Source organism: Phyllostomus discolor, chromosome 3 (genome assembly GCF_004126475.2).
Source record: "Phyllostomus discolor isolate MPI-MPIP mPhyDis1 chromosome 3, mPhyDis1.pri.v3, whole genome shotgun sequence".
Taxonomy (NCBI): domain Eukaryota; kingdom Metazoa; phylum Chordata; class Mammalia; order Chiroptera; family Phyllostomidae; genus Phyllostomus; species Phyllostomus discolor.
In genome coordinates, this window is record NC_040905.2 from 111874482 (window position 1) to 111899626 (window position 25145).

Consider the following 25145-nt stretch of genomic DNA (forward strand, 5'->3'; position numbering starts at 1 on the left):
AGAAACTGATGTTTCTCTCTCCAATTAATCAATGATATTAAAATAAAATTAAAATATTATTTCTTGGTGCCAAATTTGCTATTGGACTACAACTCTGAAATGACAACAGGAATAAAAAAGATATATAGCCTTGACTGGTGTAGCTGAGTGGATTGAGCCCAGGCTTGTAAACCAAAGGGTCACAGTTTGATTCCCAGTCAGCACACATGTCTGGGTTGCAGGCCAGGTCCCCAGCAGGGGGTGTGCAAGAGGTAACCACACATTAATGTTTCTCTCCCTCTCTCCTTCCCCTCTCTCCTTCTCTTCCCTCTAAAAATAATTAATTTTTTAAAGATACATAATTTGGCATACCCATTCCACTTTATGAACAACTTTTCAAAAATGCATCCAATGCATATTTTAAAGTTAAGCTATACTCAGTAAAATTATGTCAAAAATTTTAAAATTCAGCTGGGCTGGTGACATGGAACAGCTGTACCAGCAAAGGCACAAGCAGGTCCACCAGATCCAGTCTCACACAGGACTCCTGAAGGCAGCAGACAAGCAATCTGTGCACTCAAGTATTTTTTTTTCTCTTTGGTGCAGCAATATAAAATGAAACCCAAACAAGTATAGATCAGATATTCAGCCATCTAGAACATCTGGAGATTTTGTGCAGCAAGGAGCCCCCTAACAAAAGACAGAATGCCAAACTTCATGTTCACTAGTTAAAGCATTATTTCCAGCACCTGCAGACTGCTCTCAGAAACTTCCAGCATCGGCAATACACAAGGGAGCAGAAGGAAAGACAGTGAGAGGAGCTTCTGTCTTGCACCTTCACTATCAATGGCTCTAATACCACCATACCAATGGATGAATCACTGCAGTTTAACTCCTCCCCACTCAGAAAATTCACCATGGCATAGATGACCTTATCAGAGGCAAGCACAGAATTCTGGAGGGTCTGTGGGCCCAGAGAATGACCTTGTAGAGGATTCATAAGAGGATCCTTGACATTGCCAATATCCTGGGCTTGTCCACACAGTGATGCAGCTCATTGAGAAGTGGGCTTTCCAGGACAAGTACTTTATGATCAGTGAGATGCTTCTCACCTGTGTGGTCATGTGCCTCGTAGTGTAGTACCTGACATGAACCAGCTAAGCCCAGCAAGCTGAACAACATTGCCACTGCACATGTGTATATGTGGGGGGGGGGGGGGGGGGGGCAGAGGTCACATTTTGAAATGTATGTTTGTCTTAAGTGTGAGAACCACTAAGAAGTAATTGTGATCTGTAACCTAGTGAGAGTTTCAAGCATGCTCTGTTTTCTGTGGCATCTTGGAGGGGAAGCTAGTACTATCAAGATTTATGGTGTATAAACAATAAAGAGGTACCTGTTCTCTCTCACTCTCACTGGGGGAGGATGTGATGACAGGGTAAGGGGTGAGGGTAAGGGAAAACACAATTAAAGGAAGAACTGGAAAAGTATCAGGCACACAGGAAGCTCCCAATGAAACCTGGTTAAATGAGGGAAGAGGGAATTAGCTATCAGGACAAAACACCATGAAAATAATGAGGGTTCTAAGGATACTCAGAAGCTGCCTGTATGTAATCGACTCTCAATTTAAGCTATCAGAAAGGGGTTTAAAAAAAACAACAACTGGTGAATACTAATACCCAACATTCTAATACAGTAAACAAGGCCCACATCCTTGCAAAGGGCTCACCTGAGAAGAACCCCAAGTTGTGGGTGGGTGGGAGGGGAGGACAGCTGGGAGCTGTCTGCAGAACAAATCTCACATGCTACATTTGGGATTCAGGAAGGAGAAGCTAGAAGTGAACATTAGAGTTACATGGACTAACTATTCCCACTATTTCCACTTCCTTTTTGCTCAAGGATATAACAAGAAAATAAGGCAAAATATATGAACCAAACCATTTAATACAAGTACCTAATCCATGCTTGGTCAAGCTATAGACAGGATTTGTGGTGGCTACTTTTTTTTTAAATTCTTCACCCAAGGACATGTTTATTGATTTTAGACAAAGAGAGAAAGAGAAACATCAGTTGGTGCCTCCTATACATACTGTAGGGTAAATGGAGGCAGGCTGGCTTCCTCACCCAGGTGTCTGGGTAACTGAAGGAAGCAGTTTTCCCATAACCTTGAATGGGCCTGATAAGTAGTGTTCTCATAGCCTTGAGACTGGATCTGACAAATGGTTTCCATAACATGAAGTAGGCTCGCATGCACAGAATCATGCTACGTTATGTAATTTTTTGTTTTTCTTTTTCCCGGCTTTGCTTGTCTAAAGTACTTAAGCAGGTAGGGATTCCCCGCTGGGTGCCACACATGCCATGTAAGGGGACAGGTGACATGCAGTGTGCCACACAGGGACATGCAGGGGGACACCCAGCTTGCAGCATGTATGGCTCGCTCACCCTTGAATAAAGGCTGTCAGACATCCCAAAGGTTCTGTGAATAGTCTTCCATCTGCCCGAATTCTGTGAACCTGTCCAGCCTTCAACAGTCACAACACACATACCCCAACTGTGAATCAAACCTGCAAGCTAGCTATGTGCCCTGACTGGGAACAGAACCCACAATCTTTTGGTACACAGGACGAGACTCCAACCAACTGAGCCACCTGGCCAGGGCATGGCTATTTTTTTTTAGAAGACTTGGTCCCCTAAACTCAATAGAAGTTCAGAAAAGTTTATGCAAAGGCTGCTGCTTTTGCAACACCCCTCCCTGCAGGGTGGGGTGGGGTGTGAGAATCCAAGACCAAGACCTCCACTTCACTGGGAAATCCACTCTTGCTCCGATCACCTGTTCTGAATGAGAGTATAGTAACCTGATACTATTCAAGTTCTGAAAACACAAGAACAACTAGGACCCAGACAAAAACAAAATGATGTAACAAGGAGAAAACATGTTGTGCAGCTGAAGGCAATTCCACTCTCGACACAGCCTGTCCTGACCAGGCAGCCGTCCAGCAGAGAATCAGCATCTCCATAGCAGAGCAACTCCCTCCCATGGGAAGAGGGCTGTCACTGAGGTTCCCCACCACCAAAATGCCTGCAAGCATTTTGGTATCGAGCATTACTAATATTTAACTACACTCAGTAGACAGAGCGTGACATTTGAGATCAGGGTAAATAAGGCACCTGCTCATTGCCAGAGGAATTCAAAATTAGACCTGCTAGGAATAAGCAGATTTGAAGTCTTGTGACCATGTTTTTTTTTATTGCTGTAAAAGATGCTATTTACAAGATACTCTGAAATCTTGCTTAGGTGTCCTGGGTCAGGAATGCATAAAGCCTTCCAATCCATTTTCTTAAGCTGTTACAAGGAACTCTCATGTGATGATGTGCCTAAGCAAGTGGCAGAACCAAGGATAGAACTCAGAAGAGCAGCTCTTGAGACACTGGGCTGCTACCCGGCAGGAAGCAATCTAGCACTAACACAGAGGAAGGAGAAGCAGCTGTGCTCGGGAGCACAGTTACACTTTCCACTTGGCTGTTTGAGCCCTCAGCTCCCTACTGTACTCTCTGAAGGTTCCATGGAGATCCCCAAGTGGAAACCCCAACATGCTACCAAGGGACGGAGGATGCCCATGTGCCACCATGCCACCTTACCAGTGCTTGTATTGGTGACGCCATTCACGGTCCCCTCCACATCAGTCTCATCCTCAGCGTAGCTCAGCATCAGGCTGTGTTGCCGACTTGTCAGTCTCCTGTGGAGGGAGCACAGTCAGTGTCAAGTGTTTCCTTTGGGCAGCTCTTTAAATGATGAGGCCTGGGTCAGTGTGGGAAATCTCCCTGATGCAGGCAGAGCACACACCTGATGCTCAGAGCCACACCTTAAAGTTTCTGTAAAGAAAATGTCCTAAAATACCCTAAGTTGTTTTAAACAACTGCCACTATGGCTGTGCTAAATAGTTTACTGGGCGTGAGAGGGAGCTTTTGTAAGTGTGTGTGTGTGCACGTGCACACGCACAGGGAATTAGGAGTACTGGAAACCCAGTTCTCCCAGAGTCAGCATGCCTATTCTGGATGCCCAAAGCACTCAGCTGAGATCTTTCTCCCACAGGACACAGACTTCCCGTGCCATGATCTGGTTGTAGATCTGCCTTTCCCACCAGTCTGTGAGTACCCTGAGAGCAATAATAATAAAATCAACTGGAGTAACAGCTAAGCATTCCCTATTATTTAATTCTCTAACTCAAGGAAGTCAGCCTTTTTTTCATTATGTCCACTTTGCAGATGGAGAACTTGGGCAGGACACACTGACTTAAAGAAGTAACCTGACTGAGACTCAGCACTTCCAGTAGCAGAGCCACAATGGGACCAGGTGGTCTGGTGGTGCTAAACCACCACCCTGCCACACTTAGGTCAGGAGGGAGGATGAAAAGCCCTCAACTGGCCCCTGTTCCATGGTGAAAGTGTGAAAGGATCCAGCAAGCCTTGCCACGGCTAAGTGGACACTTACTTTGGAACTCTAATCTTGACGTGAATGTAGTGATCTCCATAGCCGTAACTGTTAATCCGGGGAATGCCTTTCCCACTCATCCGAATCTTCTGGTCTGTCTGGATCCCAGGGGGGATCTATGAGGAAAGAAAACCTGTGGTTTTCCTTGGTCTCCAGTTGCCCATTCAGATTTCTAGACAGAACCTGCCAACAACCACATGGAAACTGGCTAAGCTGGGGTTCACCCTGAGCAGAGCCTGTAACAAGGATTTAGGGGCAGGGTAGTTTGGCGAGGGAAGCCAAAGTGGAGAGAGCCAGACCTGAAAAGTAGCAAAGCCAGCACAGGAGCTCGTTGCTGAGGCTGCTCTCTGGCCCAGCAAAAGAGGGGATGCAACTCAGGAATTGTTGTCCCTCATGATGACACACTCAAGGCTCATACCCTGTGACTCAAACCCTAGGAATGGCCAGATATTCCTCCTGCCTCCCCTAAATCTTATTTCCCCTGAAACCCCGACATGTTGGCTGTTTACAGGTTCTAGTCACTTGTAAGCCATTTTCCATTCCAGGAAAAAAAAAGCAATTAAGTAGGAATCTTGCCTTCTTACCGTCACATTGATTGTCTCATACAGGCCCTGGGCTCTGGCTGTCCCCCCCAGAATAGCCTGAGCTATAGAAATAAAGAGGTCAGAGTGGATGTCTGCGCCATCCCTCCGGAACACAGGGCTTTTCTGCACCTAGGGCCAAACAAAAGAGATGGGCATCATGCACAGAGAGGTTCTTCTGGAGACTGGACATCAGGCCCACAACTCAGCAGCCTGAGCTTAGGGCCTGACACGCATTACCCTGCTTCTATGCTTGGAACACAGCACTGAGGGAGGGAGCGTACTTTCACCATATTGAAACACTATGCCAGGTTACATGTCAGATTCATTTCTATACTGCAATGCAAGAGGGCCTACATTTCCCAGGTTCAAATCCAGCTATTCAATTCTGAACAAAAATAAAGTAAAATTGGCATCTTCAACATTTGAAAAAAATTTACTAGAACACACACTACCACATCTACAAAGGCAAAATGGTTTCTCAAATGGTCGTTTGGCACAAACTACCTGTAAGACAGGTTGACAACACCAGAATTATTTTGATTTGTTTTATAAGCACTGTTTGTTGTATCTCAAAGACATTCTTTGTCTTCCAGTGATTTGTTTTTTCTTCTCTATTATTAGATGGGGACAGAATCTGAAGTCTGCACCAAACTAGTCTCATTGATTGGCTTCCAGCTTGCTATCTTTGTCTTTGATTTCTGAGTTTAAAAGTTCATCCTTAGATTTTTGTCTTTTTAAAATTCTGATATTTCACGTGTACATAAACTGCAAAGTAAATACATAAAGCTACAAATAAAATATTAGGAATGCAGGTGAAGTCTCCTTGCTCCTCCTCACCCACTCAGTGTTAACTATGTGGCTGAATCTAGTACTTACCATTCCTACAAGCATCTTTTAACTTCTACTACATATTTACATGTCCTTAAGTGATATATATAACATCATCTCATGTGATTTGAAAGTTTATATACATGATCTTCCTTGCATCTCTCTTGCAACCCTTCTTTCCCTCCTCTTTGTAACTGACAAGTCTCATTACACATGTGGTCCAGTTTCTTCCTTCTGACTGCTCTGTGATCCTCTGTTACCACAGTGCAGTTCACCCTGCCATTCTCCTGTCCAAGGACAGCAGGTTGTTATCAGTGTCTTGCTACTATGAATGAGGCTGTCACATACATCTTGTGCCTCTGCTTGCTGTGCCTGTATGGGCTTTTCTCAGGTATGTATCTAGTGGAATTGTCAATAGAAGCTGTTATCTCCTTTAAGGTTTCCCTTATCTCAGAAAACCAGGTTTCCCCTTTGTATATAGTAGGTAAAACTCTACCACTGGCACCTACTATTCCCACCAACAATTTAATTTAATATGTAAATAAAAACACAGGGTGATGTTTTCTGTATTTTTATGTGTTTTTTGTTTCCAACTTGTAAATATCTTGAAGCAACATTGTTCTCTCCACACCTAACACAAAAGCTTAATGGTGACATATTTAATAATTCCACCAAGGTAGCCACTGTTCCCCTTGGAAATGTGGACAGCAGGATGTGCCCCAAGAAGCTTCCCCCCTCTCCACGAGAAGCCTTGGCTGCACACTCTCCAAGAGAGCAAGGCCCCAGAAGAGGCTGGGCAAGCAGAGGACCTACCCTGAACGTGATGAAAATTTCTCTTTTTCCTACAGGCATCCTCACAGTCTGTCCATCCTCGACTCCTGTGAGTGAGAACAAAAGTTCAAAAGAAAATGATCATTTGGAGATCTCTCAAGGCATTTTCTACTCTGGATCCTTACTCATTCCTGTTTCTCATTAATGAGGAACCCAGTTATTCAATATGGCAACAAGTGTAACTTCTCAAAGGTGCACCATACAATGACCAAAAGAGAGCACCTTCTATTAATTAATTCAAGTTTGCTGAACATCTACCTCTTGCCAGGTTCAAGTAGCATCTCAGGGAGTGTCCAGTCCAGTAGCGGAGACAAATATTAATCAAATAACAACACTAATGTCATTACAGACAGAGCCATGTTCTCAGAAGGAAAAAGCCACAACTCCAGACTAAGGTACATCTAAGGAATAGAGAGGGTTCCAGGTGGCTTCCCCGAGGAAGCCCATAAAAACAGTTAACTGCTAAGGAGATGGTGGAAAGCAAGTTTCAGACACAGGAAACAGCATACGAAAAGGCTCTATTCTGGGAGGCATTCTGTCCCATTCAAGGAGCTATAGGAAAGTCAGGAGTTTGCAGGGCAGGCAACAGGGGGAAGGCTAATGAGAGGGGAGGCTGACGAGGCAAGCAGGAGCCTAGAGGGGAGGACTTTTCTTGGTCCCTGAGAGTCACTGCTGGGTCTTCACAGGGCAAGTGATATGATCAGGCTGCCCTGTGGAAAGAGCATCCTGAGAACAAGAGCCAATTGGAAAGAGCAGTCACTGGCTTCCCTGGTGTCTAGGAGGAGGGGGCAGGGTATAGACTGGGCTGGCAGTGGGGACAATGCTGGCCTCATGAACTAAAAACAGAGTTGATAAAGGCGCTCCTTCACCATACATAGGAAGGAGTGGACATGTCAGGTCTCTTCTCTCCAAAGTGATATGTAAACGCAGATTTTAAGGATAACTAGGCAGAGTGAAACCTACAAGGAGATTCTAGTCCCTCCTCCAGTCTGGGGCAACAGGGCCTTAACATTGGCTTTGGCTAAATCACAAGGAAATAATGTCTCAGCTCTCAGTCCTCTGTGTGGGTAAGAGCCCAGAACCCACCAGCCGGCACAGGGATAACCACTTTCTTCTTCTGCTTGGCTTGTCCTGTTCCTCTGCACACCACACAAGGAGTTGTGATGATAGTGCCTCGGCCGCCACATCTCCGACACGTGGAACGCATCACAAAAGGGCCTGTATTTATAGTTTCCTGATAAAAACGAAAAAAAAAAAAAAAAAAAAAAAAAAGGAACCGTAAGTACACAGGTAAATTCGGACAGCTGAGGCTTTGGGACCTCAATGTGCACAATATCAATGTTTTCTTGATTGCTAGTAGGCAATGTTTACTGGCCACTTGCATTTCCTCTTCTGTTCACCTTGACTAGTTTTTCTCATGAGCTGTTGGTCTTTTTCTCATTATTCTGAAGGAGCCCTTTACATATTAGGAATACTAATCCTTTAGCAAATGAGTTCCAAATGTTTTTCCCAGTCTTAAACATTGTATTTTGAGAACTACACTTCAACTTTACTATCTTACCTCAATGTTCACTTCAGAAATGTTAGAAAAAAATTCATAGCAATTCAAAGCCTTGCAGAAAGGACCTTAGAAGCGAGAGGAAACTGGGAACAATCAATAAAAGATATCTAAATATCTAACAGCAACTGGGCTCACAGAACTGTAGCTACAGAATCCTCATCCTCTCCAAGAGCATCCTCTCTCAGAGGAATGCAGGTAGACACTACTTTAACTAACTGCTTGTGATCAAGTGTAAGATCATCATTAATGGAAAAATTTACACTTCATGACTCTTGGCGTGATCCTCTGAAAAGGGCACTATACCTCTGAGGCATGAACCCAAAATGAGGGAAATTGTACAAAATAGCTAGCTTGTAATCCTAAAAAAATGTCAAGGACATGAAAGAAAAAGAAAGGCTGAGGAAGTATTCCAGATTAAAGGAGACAAAAGATAAGCATATGCTACACAAGATCCCAGTCTGGATACCAGGGAAAAAAAGAACATTGTAAGGACAACTGAATAAATTTAAATATAGATCATGGTATTGTATCAACATTAAATTCTTGATTTTGACAACTGTACTGTGGTTATGTAAAAGAATGCTCTTGTTCTTAGAAAACACATACTGATGTATAAAGGAATAAGGAAATAACAATGTTTGCAACTTACTCTCAAATGGTTGGGGAAATGTGTGTGTATTTGTGTGCAGCGCATACACACAGAAGACACACAGGGAGGGGAAGGGATAGAGACTGAGCACACCAAAAATGACAAAGCAGAAGAGGGTACAAGGGGGGATAAATGGTAATGGAAAAAATACAATAAAAATGAACTATTAAAAAATATTTTTAAATGACAAAGCAAACAGGACAAAATGTTAATTAATGAACGTGGGTAAAGGACTAAAGGAGTGAGTCTTTATACTGTTGTATAATTTTGAATTAATTATAACCAAGTTAACAAAAGGAAAAATGATTATGCTTCAAACTAAGTGTCCTCTAGTTGGTTTCAAATTACCAAAATATCCCAAAGAGTATTTTTACAAAAGGCAACTAAGTTTCCTTGCTCTGTCTATATTGTTGACCAAGACAACTTCTGGAAAAATATAAAACGTTCTAGATAAAATAGTTCCACCTAGTTATGAATTCCCAAAGCCCTAGGTACTGCTTAAAAAATATCCACAGAAGCAAAGAAATAAGGGATGGCGGGGGGAAGTGTGAGCAGGCACAAGGTGGGAGTCCCCTGGGAAAGCAGGAAGGGAGGTGGTGGAGGGTTCGCTCTAACTGGTTCTTACCATGCCAGAGCCGCCGCAATAGTGGCAGTGCTGCACCTTGGTGCCAGGCTCATTCCCTTTTCCGTCACACCGCTCACAGGTATCAGTGATGTTCACAGTGAACTCCTTGTTGACACCCTTGGCAGCTTGATTGAATGTCAAATCCATGATGTACTAAAGAAACCAAGGGATGGCCTGTTATTTTTCTTAAAGTAGGGGAGGGACTAGCCAGCAGTTTGCAGTTACTTTAAAGATTTTATTTTTTAGAGCAGTTCTGGTTCACAACAAAATTGAGAGGGAGGTACAGGAATTTCCCACCTATCTCCTGCCCCCACCCACGTACAGCCTCTCCTATCATCATCACTCACTAGATTGGCATATTTTTTTTAATCAAGGATAAACCTACACTGACATATCATAATCACCCAAAGCCCACGGTTTACATTAGGGTTCACTCTTGGTGTTGCACATTTTATGCGTCTATACAAATGCATAATGACATGTATACTTCATCATAAAATCATACAGAGTATTCTGACTGCCCTAAAAAATCCTCTCTGCTGCCTATTTATCTCCTCTCTCCCTAGTTACTTTACTTTTTAACTGCTTTACTTTCCTCTACTTCGCCAAGTAAGACTAGGTGGGACTCGCTTAACTGTTTGTGCCCTACTCCTTACGATTTTTGAGAGTAATAGTTAAGTAAAAATGTGTATTTCAACAAACTATTCACAGATAATACTTGTATACAGTCCTTACAAAGAGCTCAAATGATCCACAATCATAACTTAAATCATAAATATTATTCCTCTCTCTCCAAATCTGATAAGATCTTACTAGGACATAAATATGGAAAAAGTAGGATTGGGATGTCTCCCTACTAGACTGAGCTCTGCTGGAATAATGTAGCAGCTCTAGATAAAATACACCCTAATAATGGACTCTGAAAGCCTTATGTTTTGCCTAGTTAAGCAACTGTAAGACTCAAGTCAAAATGGATGTATATACATTATTACCTATATGATTTTTCAAATTTGGGGATGATTTCTTACCAAAATGGCTGCCACCAGATCATTTCATTTAAGCTGTTTTGCCTTTTTCTTTGAGAAACAGAAGTTGATAAAATGTTTGCATCATGTTTAGCAGTTCAAATTCTAATGGTTTTTCAAAATAAGCTCACCTCCTGAGGCTGACTGAATACACTCTGGAAATCTCCAAAAGAAGATGAAGAGAATTCCCCAAAGATCTTCCTGAAGAGCTCCTCTGGGTCAACAGTGGGGCCTCCTTTCCAGTAGCTCTGCCCAGAGCCACCAGCCCCAGGATCAAAACCAGTAGAGCCATAGGTGTCATATTGCTTCCTCTTCACTTCATCACTCAGCACCTTCCACAAAAGGCACAGCAGTCAGGCACTCACGGGTCTCCCAAGGCCCCAGGACACAGACACCAAGTATAAATACTGAGAATGTATCAACATTAAATGTTCTGATTTTGACAATTGTACTACAGCTATGGGAAAGAATGTTCTTGTTCTTAGAAAATACAGAAATACTTCAGAATAAAGAGCTACAAAGTCTGTCATTGTCAAGTGGTGTTGGGGGAATGTACCCACACAGAGCAGATATATGATAGCCTATATATCCTGAACCCCTTTGGGACAAAGTCCGGGAAGAAGGGCCAATTGTTCAGTAGCTGTTTCATGTATGTTCCCTGCCTCTGACTACATTTTAAATTTCTCCAGGGCAGTGTTGGTCTTCTACTTTTACGGGACCCACCATCCCCACCAGACAGCAATACCCTAAGTAGGAGGGGCTGATCAAATAGGTGTGGATTAAGATAACATGTTCCCAGACCTGGCTACATGTCCAAGCTCTGTTAATAAAGACTGAACACTGTTTTCCATTGAGTTTCCAAGAAGTAAGATCTAGTGTGAGACCTGGGAATCCTTTTTTTCTTCAACAAGGGGATCTGGTGTGGGAACACAGCCTTCGTACTGGACCTCATGACATGTCAGGTCGCCTGTGCAGCATGCTCTGATACATGCATGCAGCTGAATGACAGTGAGTGCACACAACAGTGGGTCATGTTACCTCATAGGCTTCTGCCAGCTGGGAGAACTTCTCCTTGGCTCTGGGATCATCCTTATTTGTGTCTGGGTGATATTTCTTGGCAAGCTATGGGAGGAAATGGTAAATTACTATGAACACAAAAGGATTATTAAAACTGAACCCCAAATACTAGTCACAATTTCACCTCCTTTATAGCAGCTAAGACTTTACAAACAATAGAAATTCTTAAAACAAGGTTTAAGACATTCAAAATAAACCATCTCTTCAAATTGAGGTATGCACACATTTTTCAACCACAACAAATCTCTACCACAAATAACAAGTAATTCTTTAGAACGTGGGCACCTTTGTGAAAGATGCAAAATAGCATACCCAGTACACTTTAATCTATGTAGAAAAAGAAGAAAATAACTGGGCAGATTTAAATTATTTTTAGAAGAACATACAATAAACTGGTAACATTGACTGCTATAGGAGGGATATAAATGAATGGGAAAGAGGAAGACTTTTCATTGCACTTTTTGTACAATGAAATTAACTTGTACTTTTTGAATTCTGAACAAGGGAAATATATTACCATTCAAAACAGATTTTAATATTAAAAACAAAACTAAATCTCACTTGGCTGTCCAGAGCACACAGGTGTGCTGAGCAGCCCTAAAACAAAGGCTACCTTCTGGCTGTGCTGAGAGGTGCTGTGTGCTTTGTAGGTGTTCACCACTGTCTGCTGCAATTCCTGAGCCTTCCAAGTGCGAGTTACCACAGGTCCTTTATGGGAGGGCAAGGAGGTCCACAGAAACAGAATCCTAAAGCTGCCAGTTACTTGATAGGCCCTTTGGCTCTGGCACTGCCAGTAGTTAGCTGTTTAATCTACTTCTAGAGATGCTAGTCCTCACACCAGAGCCTGTGAGCTAAGTCCTGAAGGCAGAGGGGTGGGAGGGAAGCAGGGGCAGTCACCTCAAGCATGGCCAGTAGATCATAGTGGGCTACAAGGCAAGGCTAGTTCCAATGCCAAGACAAGCTGTGTCTGTTTACTGGCTGGTCCCAAACTCCAAGACAAGATATGCTGAAACATGAGATTAGGACATGGAGAAGAGGCCTTTTACAGTCTGAAAGACCTGTATTTTAGTCTTACATGCTACAAAATAGCTGTGTAGCTTAGGATGTGAGTCATAACCTTCCCAAGCCCCTTGCCATAAGAATTATATGATGTAATACACACAAAGCTTCATCAAGATCTGACTTGAATAATTGTTCCATTAAGGCAACTTTAAAAATTTCTAGTTTAAACTGCACAGCTTTACCTGATCTTTTTATTTTCACATCCAAAAGCTTGAATGGTTCACTACTTTAATTTTTTAAAAACATTTTATTCATTTTGGCCCTGGCTGGTGTAGCTCAGTGGATTGAGCACGGGCTGGGAACCAAAGTGTCGCAGGTCCGATTCCCAGTCAGGGTACATGCCTGAGTTGCAGGCCATGACCCCCAGTAACCGCACACTGATGTTCCTCTCTCTCTCTCTCTCCCTCCCTCCCTTCCCTCTTTACAAATAAATACATAAAATCTTAAAAAAATAAAATAAGGCCCTGGCTGGCATAGCTCAGTGGACTGAGCACGGGCTGGGAACCAAAGTGTCTCAGGTTCGATTCCCAGCCAGGGTACATTCCTGGGTTGCAGGCCATAACCCCCAGCAACCGCACATTGATGTTTCTCTCTCTCTCTCTTTCTCCCTTCCTTCCCTCTAAAAAAAAAAAAAAAAAAAATCCTTAAAAAAATAAAAAAATAAGAAAAATAAAATAAAATAAAATAAAGCCCTGAAAACAGTTTAAAAAATATTTTATTCATTTTTAGAGAGGGAGAAAGAGAAGGAGAGAAACATCAATGTGTGGTTACCTCTCACACACCCCCTACTGGGGACCTGGCCCACAACCCAGGCATGTGCCCTGACTGGGAATCGAACCAATGACCCTTTGGTTGGCTGGCCAGCACTCAAGCCACTGAGCCACACCACCCAGGGCCCTATTTTCTTTTAAATTACAAGGTCTGTCTGGAAAAAGTCCAACCATTGTTAATATAGCAAGAATGGTTTGTGCAACATCGATGTAACCTGGCAGCCAAGGACAATGGATTGAAATGTGCATGTGTGAGCAATGACAACTTCACTGTACTAGTCAGTGGGGTAGTAGATGCTGTCAGTGAGCTTGTGTACTGTGTGGCCCTCACATTCAAGATGACTGAGTGAGTAGAGCAGAGGTGTCAAACTCATTTTTACCAGGGTCCACATCAACCTTGCAGTTGCCTTCAAAGGGCAGAATGTAATTTTAGGACTGTATAAAAGTAACTACTCCATAACAGTTAAGCAAGAGTTTGGTGCTGCTGCCAGGTAGAAACAAGGTGCTGGGCCAGATAAAACGAGGTGGAGGGCTGGATTCAACCTGAGGGCCTTGTGTTTGCCACCTGTGGAGTAGAACAATGAGTATACATCGAATTTTGCATTAAGCTAAAACATTCCTTTGTGGAAATTATTCCAATGACTCAGAAGGCCAAAGCTGTGGGCAACTGGTGATTGGCAGCTTAATCACTACAGCACATCCATTCATGCATCATGTCTCATGCAGTTTTTTGGCGAAACATCGAATCACCCAGGTGATTCAGTCCCCCTACAGTCCAGATTTGGTGCCCTGCAACTTCTGGCTTTTACCACAACTAAAATCACCTTTGAAAGGAAAGACATTTCAGATGATCAATGAGATTCACAAAAATATGATGGGTAGCCGATGGCGATTGGGAGAATTGTGTGAGGTCCCAAGGTGCCTACTTTGAAGGGGGCTGAGGCATCACTGTACTATATACAATGTTTCTTGTATCTTGTGTCTTATTCAACAAATGTCTCTATTTTTCATATTACATGGCTGGATACCTTCTGGACACACCTCGTAATTCTCTTATCACTTGCTAAGGCCTCAAATGCCCCAATAATTTGGCTGCAGCCTCTACCTTTTCAAAGGGAACATGCTATTCGCTCTTCTCAAGCCAGGATCTCTGCTTTCTCCCCCCATGCCTTTGCTCATTCCATTACAACCCAGTGACAAAAAGATTAACTAAAAAAAAAAAAATGGACAAAGGATCTGAATACATTTACAACAAATGGCTGATAAAACACATGAAAAAGATGCTCAACACCATTAGTCACCAGGGAAAAGCAAATAAAAAACCATACTGGGAGCCCTGGCTGGCATGGCTCAGTGGACTGAGTGACAACCTATAAACTAAAGGGTTGTCGGTTTGATTCCCAGTTGGGGTACAGGCCTACCTTGAGGGCAAGGCCCCACTGGGGGGCACGCAAGACACAACCACACATTATGATGTTTCTTTCTCATTCCTTTCCCCTCTCTCTATAATATATAAATAAAATCTTTAAAAAAAAAACATACTGGGACACCACTTCACACCTATTGGGGTGCCTAGACTCAAAAAAGCATAACAGTGTTGGCCAGGATATAGAGACATTGGAAGCCTCATACACTGCTGGTGGAAATGTAAAATGGTGCAGCTGCTTTGGAAAACAGGCTAGCAGTTCCTCAAGAGGTTAAACACAGAGTTATCATTTGACCCAACAATTCTACTCCTATGGGCACGTACATACCCAAGAGAAATGAAAACATAGGTCTACACAAAACTTAACATGGATGGTCACAGCAGCTCTACTTAAAACAGAAAAAAGTGGGAACAAAGAAACCAAATATTCATCAACTCATGAATGGATAAAATGTAGCATATCCATGCAATGCGATATTTAAAGAAATGAAGTACTGATACATTCTACAACACAGATGAGCCTTGAAAACATGTTAAAGTAAAAGAAGACAGTCACTAAAGGCCCTATATTGTGTGATTTTAGTGCTATGAGGTGTCTAGAATAGACAGATCCATAGAGACAGAAAGCAGGTTCACAACTGCAAGAGCAAAGAGGGAATGGGGTCTAAGTGCTTGTAGTATGGGTGTCTTTTTGAGTTGTTGAAATGTTCTGAAATTGATTGTGATAATAATTCCACAACTCTAAAAATACTAAAAACCAGTGAACTGTACACTTTTTGAAAAAAGCAAGAGGTAAAGAGTAGACGCCTGAGGCATAAGCTCTTAGGTCTGGTCTTGATAGGCACTTGATTCACAAATATTGGCCTTGGACAAAGTTTTTGCTCATCTACAAAAAAATTATTTTTAAATTAAAAAATCTTATAGTAAATTTTTCATAAAGGTAATTAATGTATTTAAGTCATACTTAGTTTAAAGATCTCCTTTATCCTAATATGGCTTTCCTATTTTTATGGTGTTTAGATGCTGTTTCTTTTACCAATGACATTAATAGATTGTACCTGTTATTTTTAACACCTATATTAGGCAAAATACAAAAGCTGGCAATCCTACACTGGTGCCCCCATTTTTAATTTTAACTTTAATTTTGTTGATCAGAGCAAAAATCTGGGAACCATTGGTCTAGGTAACTAGCTCTACTACATCCTGGGATATGATGACAGGAACTTCACACTTACTAAGCTAATTGAAGAAATAATTCTAAGTCCATAAACTTTCATCTGAATGCAAAGAGTAACTACCTAAAACTTAAACCACCATGCCTACTAATTCAGACAGTGCAGAAAAAATCTAAGTACAAAAACAGTTGAGGAAAAATGTTTTTCTAATCTCTGGTTCTGACTCCTCTTTTCTGAAGCATTAATGGGCACAGCAATATGCACTGAAAAATACAGTCCAACAAAGCCCACCTTTATCATGTCATCCCATACTGTCAGCTGCCTCCATCCTGTATGTATAGGCATATGCACTGCACTGATCAGAGTCAGACTAGATCAATAGTATTCCTTCTACAATCTTGTCTCTAAAATCTGGCTTCCATACAGACCTGGTAATAGGCTTTCTTGATCTCTTTCTGGCTGGCATTTCGGGGCACTCCTAATATCTGGTAATAATCCTCTTTGGCCAAAGGGGTGCTCGTGTGGAAGGAGGCAGTACAAACAAAAGGGTAACATTGTACTCCTAAAAAAGAAAAAAAGAAAAGAAAATCATTCTGGGAGTATGTTCAACAATAGGAAACTGTGAATAAACAACCAGCCAGGTTATACCTGTGAAGGAGCAAATAGGTCACAACTTAAGGGCCTGTTCTCCTCCAAGCCCAATGGAGACCAAACTCACTGCACTTCAAAAATGGCTAAAGCTATCATATAAAAAGAATGTAAAACAATGTCAGTATAAAACTAGGTGGGCTGATCCTGCTGGGTTACACTATCTCTGTAGTAGCCTCATTAAACCACTAAAAAAATCAGTATACCAGATGAGGGCTGCACCTGAAGAGGACTAAAAAGGGACTGAGTACCCTGACCAGTATGGCTCAGTTGGTTAGGCATTGTCCTGCAAAGTGAAAGGTTGCTGCTTCAACTCCTGAGCAGGGCACATGTCTGGGTTGTGGGTTCAGTCTTGGTCAGGGTGCAGGTGAGAGGCAACCCATAGATGTTTCTCTCCCTCTCTTTCTCCCTCCCTTCCCCTTCTCTCTAAAAAATAAATAAATTAAATCTTTTAAAAAAAATAATAAAAAGGGCCCTAGCTGGTGTAGTTCAGTGGATTGTGTGCCGGCCTGCAAACCGAAGGGTCACCAGTTCAATTCCCAGTCAGGGCACATGCCTGGGTTGTAGGACAGGTCCCCAGTAGGGGGCGCATGAGGGACAACCACACATTGATGTTTCTCTCCCTCTTTCTCCCTCCCTTCCCCTCTCTAAAAATAAATAAAATCTAAAGTAATAATAAAAATAATAAAGGGACTTAGCCCTGTGGTGGCAGGGGGTGAGGTGGAGGTGGAAAAGGATGTAGGGAGATAAATGGTAATGGGGAAAAAAAACAATAAAAACTTACACTATAAACAAAAAAATAAAAATAACCAGAAAAAAACCCCTGACCCCTCTATATGCATATTTTGTTGTATCAACATATTGAAGGACACCTAAAAAGCTAATGAACAGTCTGTTAAGACCCTCCCCTAGGATTCTGGCTGGCCAAAGAAAAAAAGCCTCAAAACGAAGAACCCACATTGTTCTCTCCCTAGAGCATGCTCATTCCTTGTATCTCTGTCATCATTCTCCTACACTTGCAACCAGGGGAGAGTGGGCAGCAGCAGGTCATCCTGGGCTTACCCTCTGCACATACTTCCAAGGCCTCCTTTTATCTGACTTGCTCCCTCCTGTTGTTTCTTTTATCTTAAAGCCGTTCCTTTGTTTCACTGTCCCCAGATGTAATAAATATACTCTTAAAATGAAAAATAAATAAATAAGACTTAGCTTTCATAACACTAAGAACTCACCATATGCCAGCTATTTTCATAAACTCTGTCTCTTTTAATGCTCTCCGGGTTCTTTCCCTCTATCAAGCAACCTTGGATATCTGCTGACAGGGTAGGGTGGTGCTTTGAGTGTGGTCCCTGGACCAGAAGCATCAGCCTGTTGCAAATTTTCAGGCCCCACCCCAGACCTGAATCAGAAACTTTGGAAGTAACAATCTTTCCAAGTGATTACATCCAATGCTCACTTGAGAACCACTGTGTTAATGAAATGGTTCTTGGTCTTTAAAGTCACACATCTCTCAGAGTATCCGATAAAAGTACTGTCCCCCTCCCCTAAAAATAATACACATATATAGACACACAAGATTAAAAGGCCCTGCGCCAGAACCTCTGTTTACCACAGAGCAGACAACCTGAAAGGAATCCAATCACATGGCAGGTGGCCACATATCTTGCCTCCTTTCAGGTCTCTTGCATCAGCAGCTAGGAGGAAAGGACAACAGACACATCTACTCAATTGCCCTTTCTGTATGAAGTGGAGTGCTAACTTCACTCAGTCACAAAGTGAAGCTGGGGGAGCTGCTCTACAATCTCAACTGCTGCCTACTAACTCCCAACCCATCCTGTGATCACTGAAGAAAGGGTAGGATATATTTGGAGGGAGAGGTGGCCAAGTTAAGGCAGAAGAAAAAGAATGGGTTGGGCATTGTCTCGCAAACTGAAAGGTAGCAGGTTGAATTCTAGGTCAGGGCACATGCCCAGATTGTGGGCCAGGTTCTCAGTTGGGGGTGTGCAAGAGGCAACCAATCAATGTTTCTCTCCCTCTCTTTCTCCTTCCCTCCCTGTTCCTCTAATAAAACAAATAAAATCTTTAAAAAAGAAAAAGAATGAGGATCATGAGACAGCTGCAGGTTCCTGAGTCAAATATTTGCCTGTAGAGAAGCTTCCAATTTCACTATTCATTCATTCAGCAAATACTTACAAATATTTACTACCATTAATCCATGCAGCAAATATTCACTTACTACTTACCAGGCACTAGGCTTCATGCTGGGGATATGACAGTGAACCAAACAATGGCACTGAACTCCTGGAACTTAACATTTATTCAAGGTCTTAACACTGTACTAGGCACTGAAGATACAAGATGAGTAAGAGTCAAGGCCAATGCCCTCAAGTTCAGCAGTCCCACAGGGGAGTCTGGAAGGCAGTGTATGAGATTTATTAGTGTACACAGACATTCAGAGAATACACACTAAAGGGTCACCTAACCAGGGTTTCTCAACTTCCCCACAGTGGAAGATGGGATCAGTTTCTGCAGGGCAGGGGAGTGGGAGCTGTCCTATTGTTATGGGCTGAATTGTGTGCCCCATCTCTAAATTCTTAAGTTGAAGCCCTAACCTCCGGCATCACAGAAGGTGAATGTATTTGGTGATAGAATCTTTGAAACAATCCTGACAAAATACTGACCTTGGACTTCTAGCCTCTAGAATGAGGAAAAAAAAGAAAATAAATTTTTGTTGTTTAAGCCACCCAGTTTATGGTACTTTGTTATGGCAGCCTTAGCAAACTAATACACTTAGTATGTATTGTAGTATGTTTTGCAGCACCCCTGGCCAACCAGTACCAGTAGCACTACCCACCCCTTCTCCCACCCACAAGTTGACAACCTCTCCAGACATTACCTAACATCCCATGGAGGGTAAAAATCACCCCATTGGCAACCCAATCTAAGAAGTTCAGGGAAGGTCTGCTAGGGCCCCTGTGTTAAATGGTAGAAATTTGCCTGACTAAGGAGGGTTTTAAATCCATCCAGATCTACGCAGTTGTCCTAGTGTTATTCGTAACAGCATTCCTTTCACTTTCAAAAGTGCCCTGTTTGGTGGCTAAATCATATAGTCACCTTTGGTTTAGAGGGAGTGGTTCATTCCTGTGCATTTAGAACTGCAGGTACTAAACTAGCAACTCTGTTTGTACATGGACACGTGCATGCATGCATGCACAGGAGCCTGTATATGGTGGTTGGGGTGATGGCAGAGGGGTGGTTAAAGACAATGATCATTAATGGGGCCTAGAAATAAACAGAAGAGCCTTTGACCTATGCTAAGAGTCTAGATTTTACCCTGAGGGCAATATGAAGCCACTGCAAGTATTAAACAGGTAAATAATCAGGTTTGCATGAGAAAGAGCTCTCAAAAAAACAAACAAGGAGGGCTGAAACACTAAGTAGTGTTAATCTGACCACAAAAGCCAAAAGGGTATAAGGCATATGGCTGAAAAGGGTAAGAGAAGGAGTAATCAGACAGCAGAATAAGTAGGAATGGTTAGAACGATTAAAATCAGAACCAGGAAGAAAATCTATCCTTTCAGTATTCCTGGTACTTGTTTTCTGTTGCTGCACCATAGACTTCTGGGAATATGAAAAGTAGACAGTGTAGAAGCAGTAGGGGCTAAGAGACCACTGTTGTCTTTCTTTGGTCAGATTTGAGAAAAACACTAGAGCTAGGAAAACTCTAGTAATCAACTCCCTCTTCACTCAGGAACAAGCAGTTACCCTGGCCTATTCCAGACTCTCCTTCCCATCCCTTCCAATCCAGGAAGAAGCTGGTAGTGGTAAAGGCTCTGGCAGCTGCAGCTCCAATGTCTTAAGCGGAGAATTTGAACTTGGGTTAGAATGGTGTAAAGCTGCATGGGAATAAAGATAAATCACTTTTAACTACTACAAGTTTCATGACTTTTTTTAAAGATCTTATTTCTTAGAGAAAGTGGAATAGAGGGAGAAAAAGGAGAGAAACATAAATGTGTGAGAGATACACTGATCTGTTGCTTTTCGCACACCCCCAACCAGGGACCTGGCCTGCAACCCAGGTATGTGCCCTGACAGGGAACTGAACAGGTGACCTTTTGGTTCACAGGTTGGCACTCAATCTACTGAGGTACACCAGCCAGGGCAAGTTCAAGACGACTAGCAATGATTAGAAAGAGTTCATTTATTAGGTAAATTTTCTAATGTGACCAATACAAAACATGTCTTGCCCTTTTTAGAATAATCCAGAATAGGATTAGCCTCCAAGCCACTCCAAGAACGGCCAGAGCAATTTTAAACAACCGCCTTCTTTCTGTGCTTAGGAGAAAAGTTGAATTTAAAGTGTTGTTTTTATGTTACCTACTTGATTTGAGATGAGATCACTGATCAATATTTGAGAGCTAACCTGATGACTTTAGATGTGATATCAGAGTGCACCTTGAAGGATGCCACCTCTCACCTGAAAAAAAACATGACCATCTTGGTTATGGGCTCTCTTGGGAGAAAAGGACAGCTGACTGCAGTTCCTCAGTAATGGCTGCATACAAGACTCAGTATTTAGTGCTTGTCTGCGTGTGTGTGTCTCCCTCATACACACACACAATTATAAAAAATGCTCCCCAAGCTTGTACAAATGTAAAATGAACACATGTAGCTGAACATTAGAAAATGTTAGGCAAAAATCTAAAAATAATCACTTTTATTCAAACTGAGAAACAGAATGACTTCAAATAATCCTAAGGAAACCTGGGCAGACTACTGATCCATCCATGAGGAAATACAGGTGGCAGAAACAATTTAAAAATGGGATCACTTGACTAACACCATGGCCAGTCTCTGCTCCCCACCCAGTACCTAGAACAGCTGCTGGCATTATGGCAGGCCCTCAATACATACCTGCAAATGAATAAAATCTCAGTTAAGTGCTCAAAGGGATTAAATACTGTATTTTGTCATGTGTAATGCACACATTTTGCCCAAATTTTTGAGGGAAAATAAGGATGCACATTATACGTGGGCAATGCCTGAAATACCTTGTATCTGTTCTTGTGTTTTGTAATTATTTGTTACATAAAATATCTTGTACCATAATATGTTCAAAAATAAATGCTAAAATTTCCTTATAATACAAAAAACAAGTATCTAAATATAAAATAAGAATTTTTAATTAAAAAATTAAAAGGAAAGATTTTTGTCCTGAAAGTCTGGGCCAAAAACGTGGGTACACATTATACACAGCAAAATACGGGTAATTCACCCACACTCAAACACGCACTGGGGGAGGTGAGTTTGTTCATTCCATGAAGAATCATGATTACTAATACTTTAATGATATTGCAAAACTGGAACCCAACAGGAAATTACCTTGTCAGGGCCCTTTAATTAATCATCTTTGTAAGACTACAGATAGTGTAAGTCATCTGCACAAATTCTAGGGGACAGAAACAACTAGTGCAATTTAGGTTGTTCAATGATGATTCCTCCTTCCTTCTCTCACAGATAATAGAAGCCACTGAACACACAACATGAAAAACTATTATGGCTAAGCACCTAAAGGCTTAATAAACATTAATTAACTATTACCCAGGCTATTAAGTAAGCAGTAGGTTTTGAAAGGCTTTACCACTTTTTAGCTTTGTGACATCCTACAAGTTGTTTAACATTTAAGCCTCAGGGTTTTTTTATTTACAAAATAGAATAACTGTGTCTACTACATGGAAATGTCCATGCCTGGTACATAGTAAGTGCTCAATAAATGTTTGTATTTTTGTTACACCTATTACCAATTTAAGAACTTCTAAAAGAAACTAACTGTTCAGTATAACCTTCAATTTACACCATGTGGTGGAAAGCATGAAAGGTATGAAAACACAGCTCTGGGTTTGGGACAACTCTTCTTAACGTAACCTTACAACAACCTTGGGCAAATCAGTTCCTCTGCTAGAACCTCAATTTCCCACTCTCTATAACAGGGAAGGCAATTCCCACCTTGCAGGACTGGTGATACCATCAAGGGAAATGAGGCACAAAGTACCTAGTACAAGAGCAGATGCTCATCGAATGGCTGCTACCTCTTCCCTTCTGCTACAGGCTAGAAGACGCAGGGAAAAGAAAGGAATAGGGATAGGAAGCAGCGGCAGGCCGGAAAGAGGCCTCCAGAAATGTTGACACAGAGGTGAAGGTTCACGGCCTACGGAACATTTCACCCCCGCCACCAGGGACTCCATGCAGCTTTTTGAGTAGCCACTAGCGCCTCTGTGCCTCCTGCTTGCCGGTTTCCCTATCTAATTCCGCATATACGTCAGGAAACACCTTTCACCACGCTATCCCAGTAACTAGAGCGAGATGGGACAGTCCCTTCCAGGCCATGGAGCCCCGACTCTGGTGTTGGAGCCTGCCCTCACCTGTGAGGCTGACACCGGGTCTCAATGTCAGTAGCACCCCAGGGCCGCGAGCTCCCAGTGAAGGCGCGAAGGCGGTAACGCTCAGCTTGCGGCCCAGAGACGCCCCCACCACGACCCCCCTGGGCGGACGGGCCCCTCTCCCTGCTGCAGCCGGAGGCCGAGGGGTCCCCGCAGCCACCAGCAGCCAGCGTGTGGAGCACCGCGCCGCCATCTTGGCCCGGGGACACTGCGCGTGCGCCACCCGGCTGAAGGAGGCCTCGCGGGAACAACTGCGCGGAGTGCACCGACGCACGGAAAGGCGGAGGTTGGGGGGTTGGGGGTGGGAGGGAAGCCGCTGCGCGCGCAGAGACGGAACCGTTGCGCACGCGCGGTGGTACCTAACGCCCCTTCCTGGTAGCCAATGTCCGAAGTGAGGATTGCTCTGAAGGCTGCTACCAGGTATAGTTTCCCTGGAGAACCTCGTAATTACGTGCCGGACGATCAGGACCTCACCTTATCTGTGTAAGGACGTGGTCGAATGTAGCTGAAGGTAACTGGTTTGAGGTCCTGGGCAAGTGGCGGAACCACAAATCCCGGCGTGCGATGGGGCCGTCTGTCGCACAGATTCCAACCTGCGGCGCGCAGCTTTCTTCCACCTGACGCTTTAAACTTCTTGCGTGTTACTCACCAAGTGTCCGCACAAGACGCCGGAGTCTCTTCTCTACTCCCAAAGTCTGACCTCAAGCTGACTTTCTCTGGCTGGTGTCCCACGCGGCGAACTTGGATCGCTCAGATTTTTCCCAAGCACGTTAGCCTCCCAACGTGTGGTGAACTAGCCAGACGCGGAGTTAGAGCCAAATTCCCGCAAAACGAATTTAATAAACGTTGTGACCATCTACTACGTGCCACGCACGAACTGGAGTATTTGGGGATACAGTGATGAGTGACATATCATACCTGCTGTGAGGCAGCAAGAACGATCAAGAGAGAGAGAGAGAGGGAGACCTCAGCAACTAACATAACGAATTCACAGCTATAGTAGGTATGTGATAGGTTACAGGCATTCAGGTGAACAGGTTTCTCACTGGGGTGTCAGGAAAGGCATCTGAGAGGAAATATTCCTGTAATGAAAAGTGGATCAATTAGGGGTGGAGAGGAAAAGTACTCCCAAGTAGCAAGAAGTTCAATAGCGGATGTTTAGAGATGGAAAGTGCTTGCCCTGTTTGCTTAAGCCCTAAACTGGGAGTGTGTGAGGAGCCATAAAAGTAAACCTGGTCTGGTTAAGTCTTGCAAAGGAGTTTCAACTTTCACACCTCCCATTGATAGGGGAACTCGAGGGTTAAAGATTTTAGCCTTAGCTATAGTTGATAGGCTTATGTAATTAATGCATGTAAAAAGCTTTTACTCCAGAAACTGGAATGCATGGCCTACTTGATTCCAGTAGGTTGACAAGCAATTCTAACTTTGTTCCCCGTGGAGTTCACAAGCGAGCAGATGGAGATCTGGGCCATTGTGTTCCAGGGAGGGAAGCAGATAAAGAATTGTTGATCAGCAGCCCTCACTAGTGTGGCTCAGTGGATTGAACACCAGCGTGGGAACTGAAAGGTCATCGATTCCATTCCTAGTCAGGGCACTTGCCTGGATTGCACTGGGTCTCTGGTTGAGGGCGTGCAAGAGGCAACCAACTGATGTTTCTCTCTCACATCGATGTTTTCTCCCTCTTTTTCTCCCTTGCCCTCTCTCTGAAAATAATTCTCCACTGGTTCTGAGATTCAAAGAGGTTTAAAAACCATTGGCCCAGGCCCTGGTAGCTCAGTTGCTTAGAGGAGTGTCCATATACCCCAAGGTTTCGGGTTTGATCTCCAGTCATGGCACATATTAGAATCAACCAATGAATGCATAAATAAGTGCAACAACAAATCAATGCTTCTGTCTCTCAAATCAATCAGTTAAAGCACACTAGCTGCCCTGGCTGGTGTGACTCAGTGGATTGAGAGCCAGCCTGTGAACCAAAAGGT

At 43.0% G+C, this 25145-nt stretch overlaps 1 protein-coding gene and 1 pseudogene across 3 annotated transcripts in view; one reads left to right on the plus strand and one right to left on the minus strand.

The window, feature by feature from the left end:
- The window catches only part of DNAJA3 (DnaJ heat shock protein family (Hsp40) member A3), a 31729-nt gene extending 8306 nt beyond the window's left edge, over positions 1-23423 (minus strand). For 2 of the 3 annotated variants that reach the window (XM_028511585.2, XM_036021006.1), the window contains exons 1-10: positions 23149-23389; positions 16510-16643; positions 11610-11693; positions 10703-10903; positions 9547-9699; positions 7798-7945; positions 6694-6758; positions 5053-5181; positions 4469-4584; positions 3616-3713 (exon numbers count right to left, since the gene is read on the minus strand). In XM_028511585.2, the coding sequence (XP_028367386.1) occupies positions 3616-3713; positions 4469-4584; positions 5053-5181; positions 6694-6758; positions 7798-7945; positions 9547-9699; positions 10703-10903; positions 11610-11693; positions 16510-16643; positions 23149-23359 (1339 nt within the window). In that variant the 5' untranslated portion in view covers positions 23360-23389. Of the gene's footprint in view, positions 1-3615; positions 3714-4468; positions 4585-5052; positions 5182-6693; positions 6759-7797; positions 7946-9546; positions 9700-10702; positions 10904-11609; positions 11694-16509; positions 16644-23148 lie in introns of all 3 variants that reach the window. The other variant, XM_028511591.2, reaches the window with a different exon arrangement.
- LOC118499585 lies at positions 303-1386 on the plus strand (annotated as a pseudogene).
- Positions 23424-25145: the final 1722 nt, after the last annotated feature.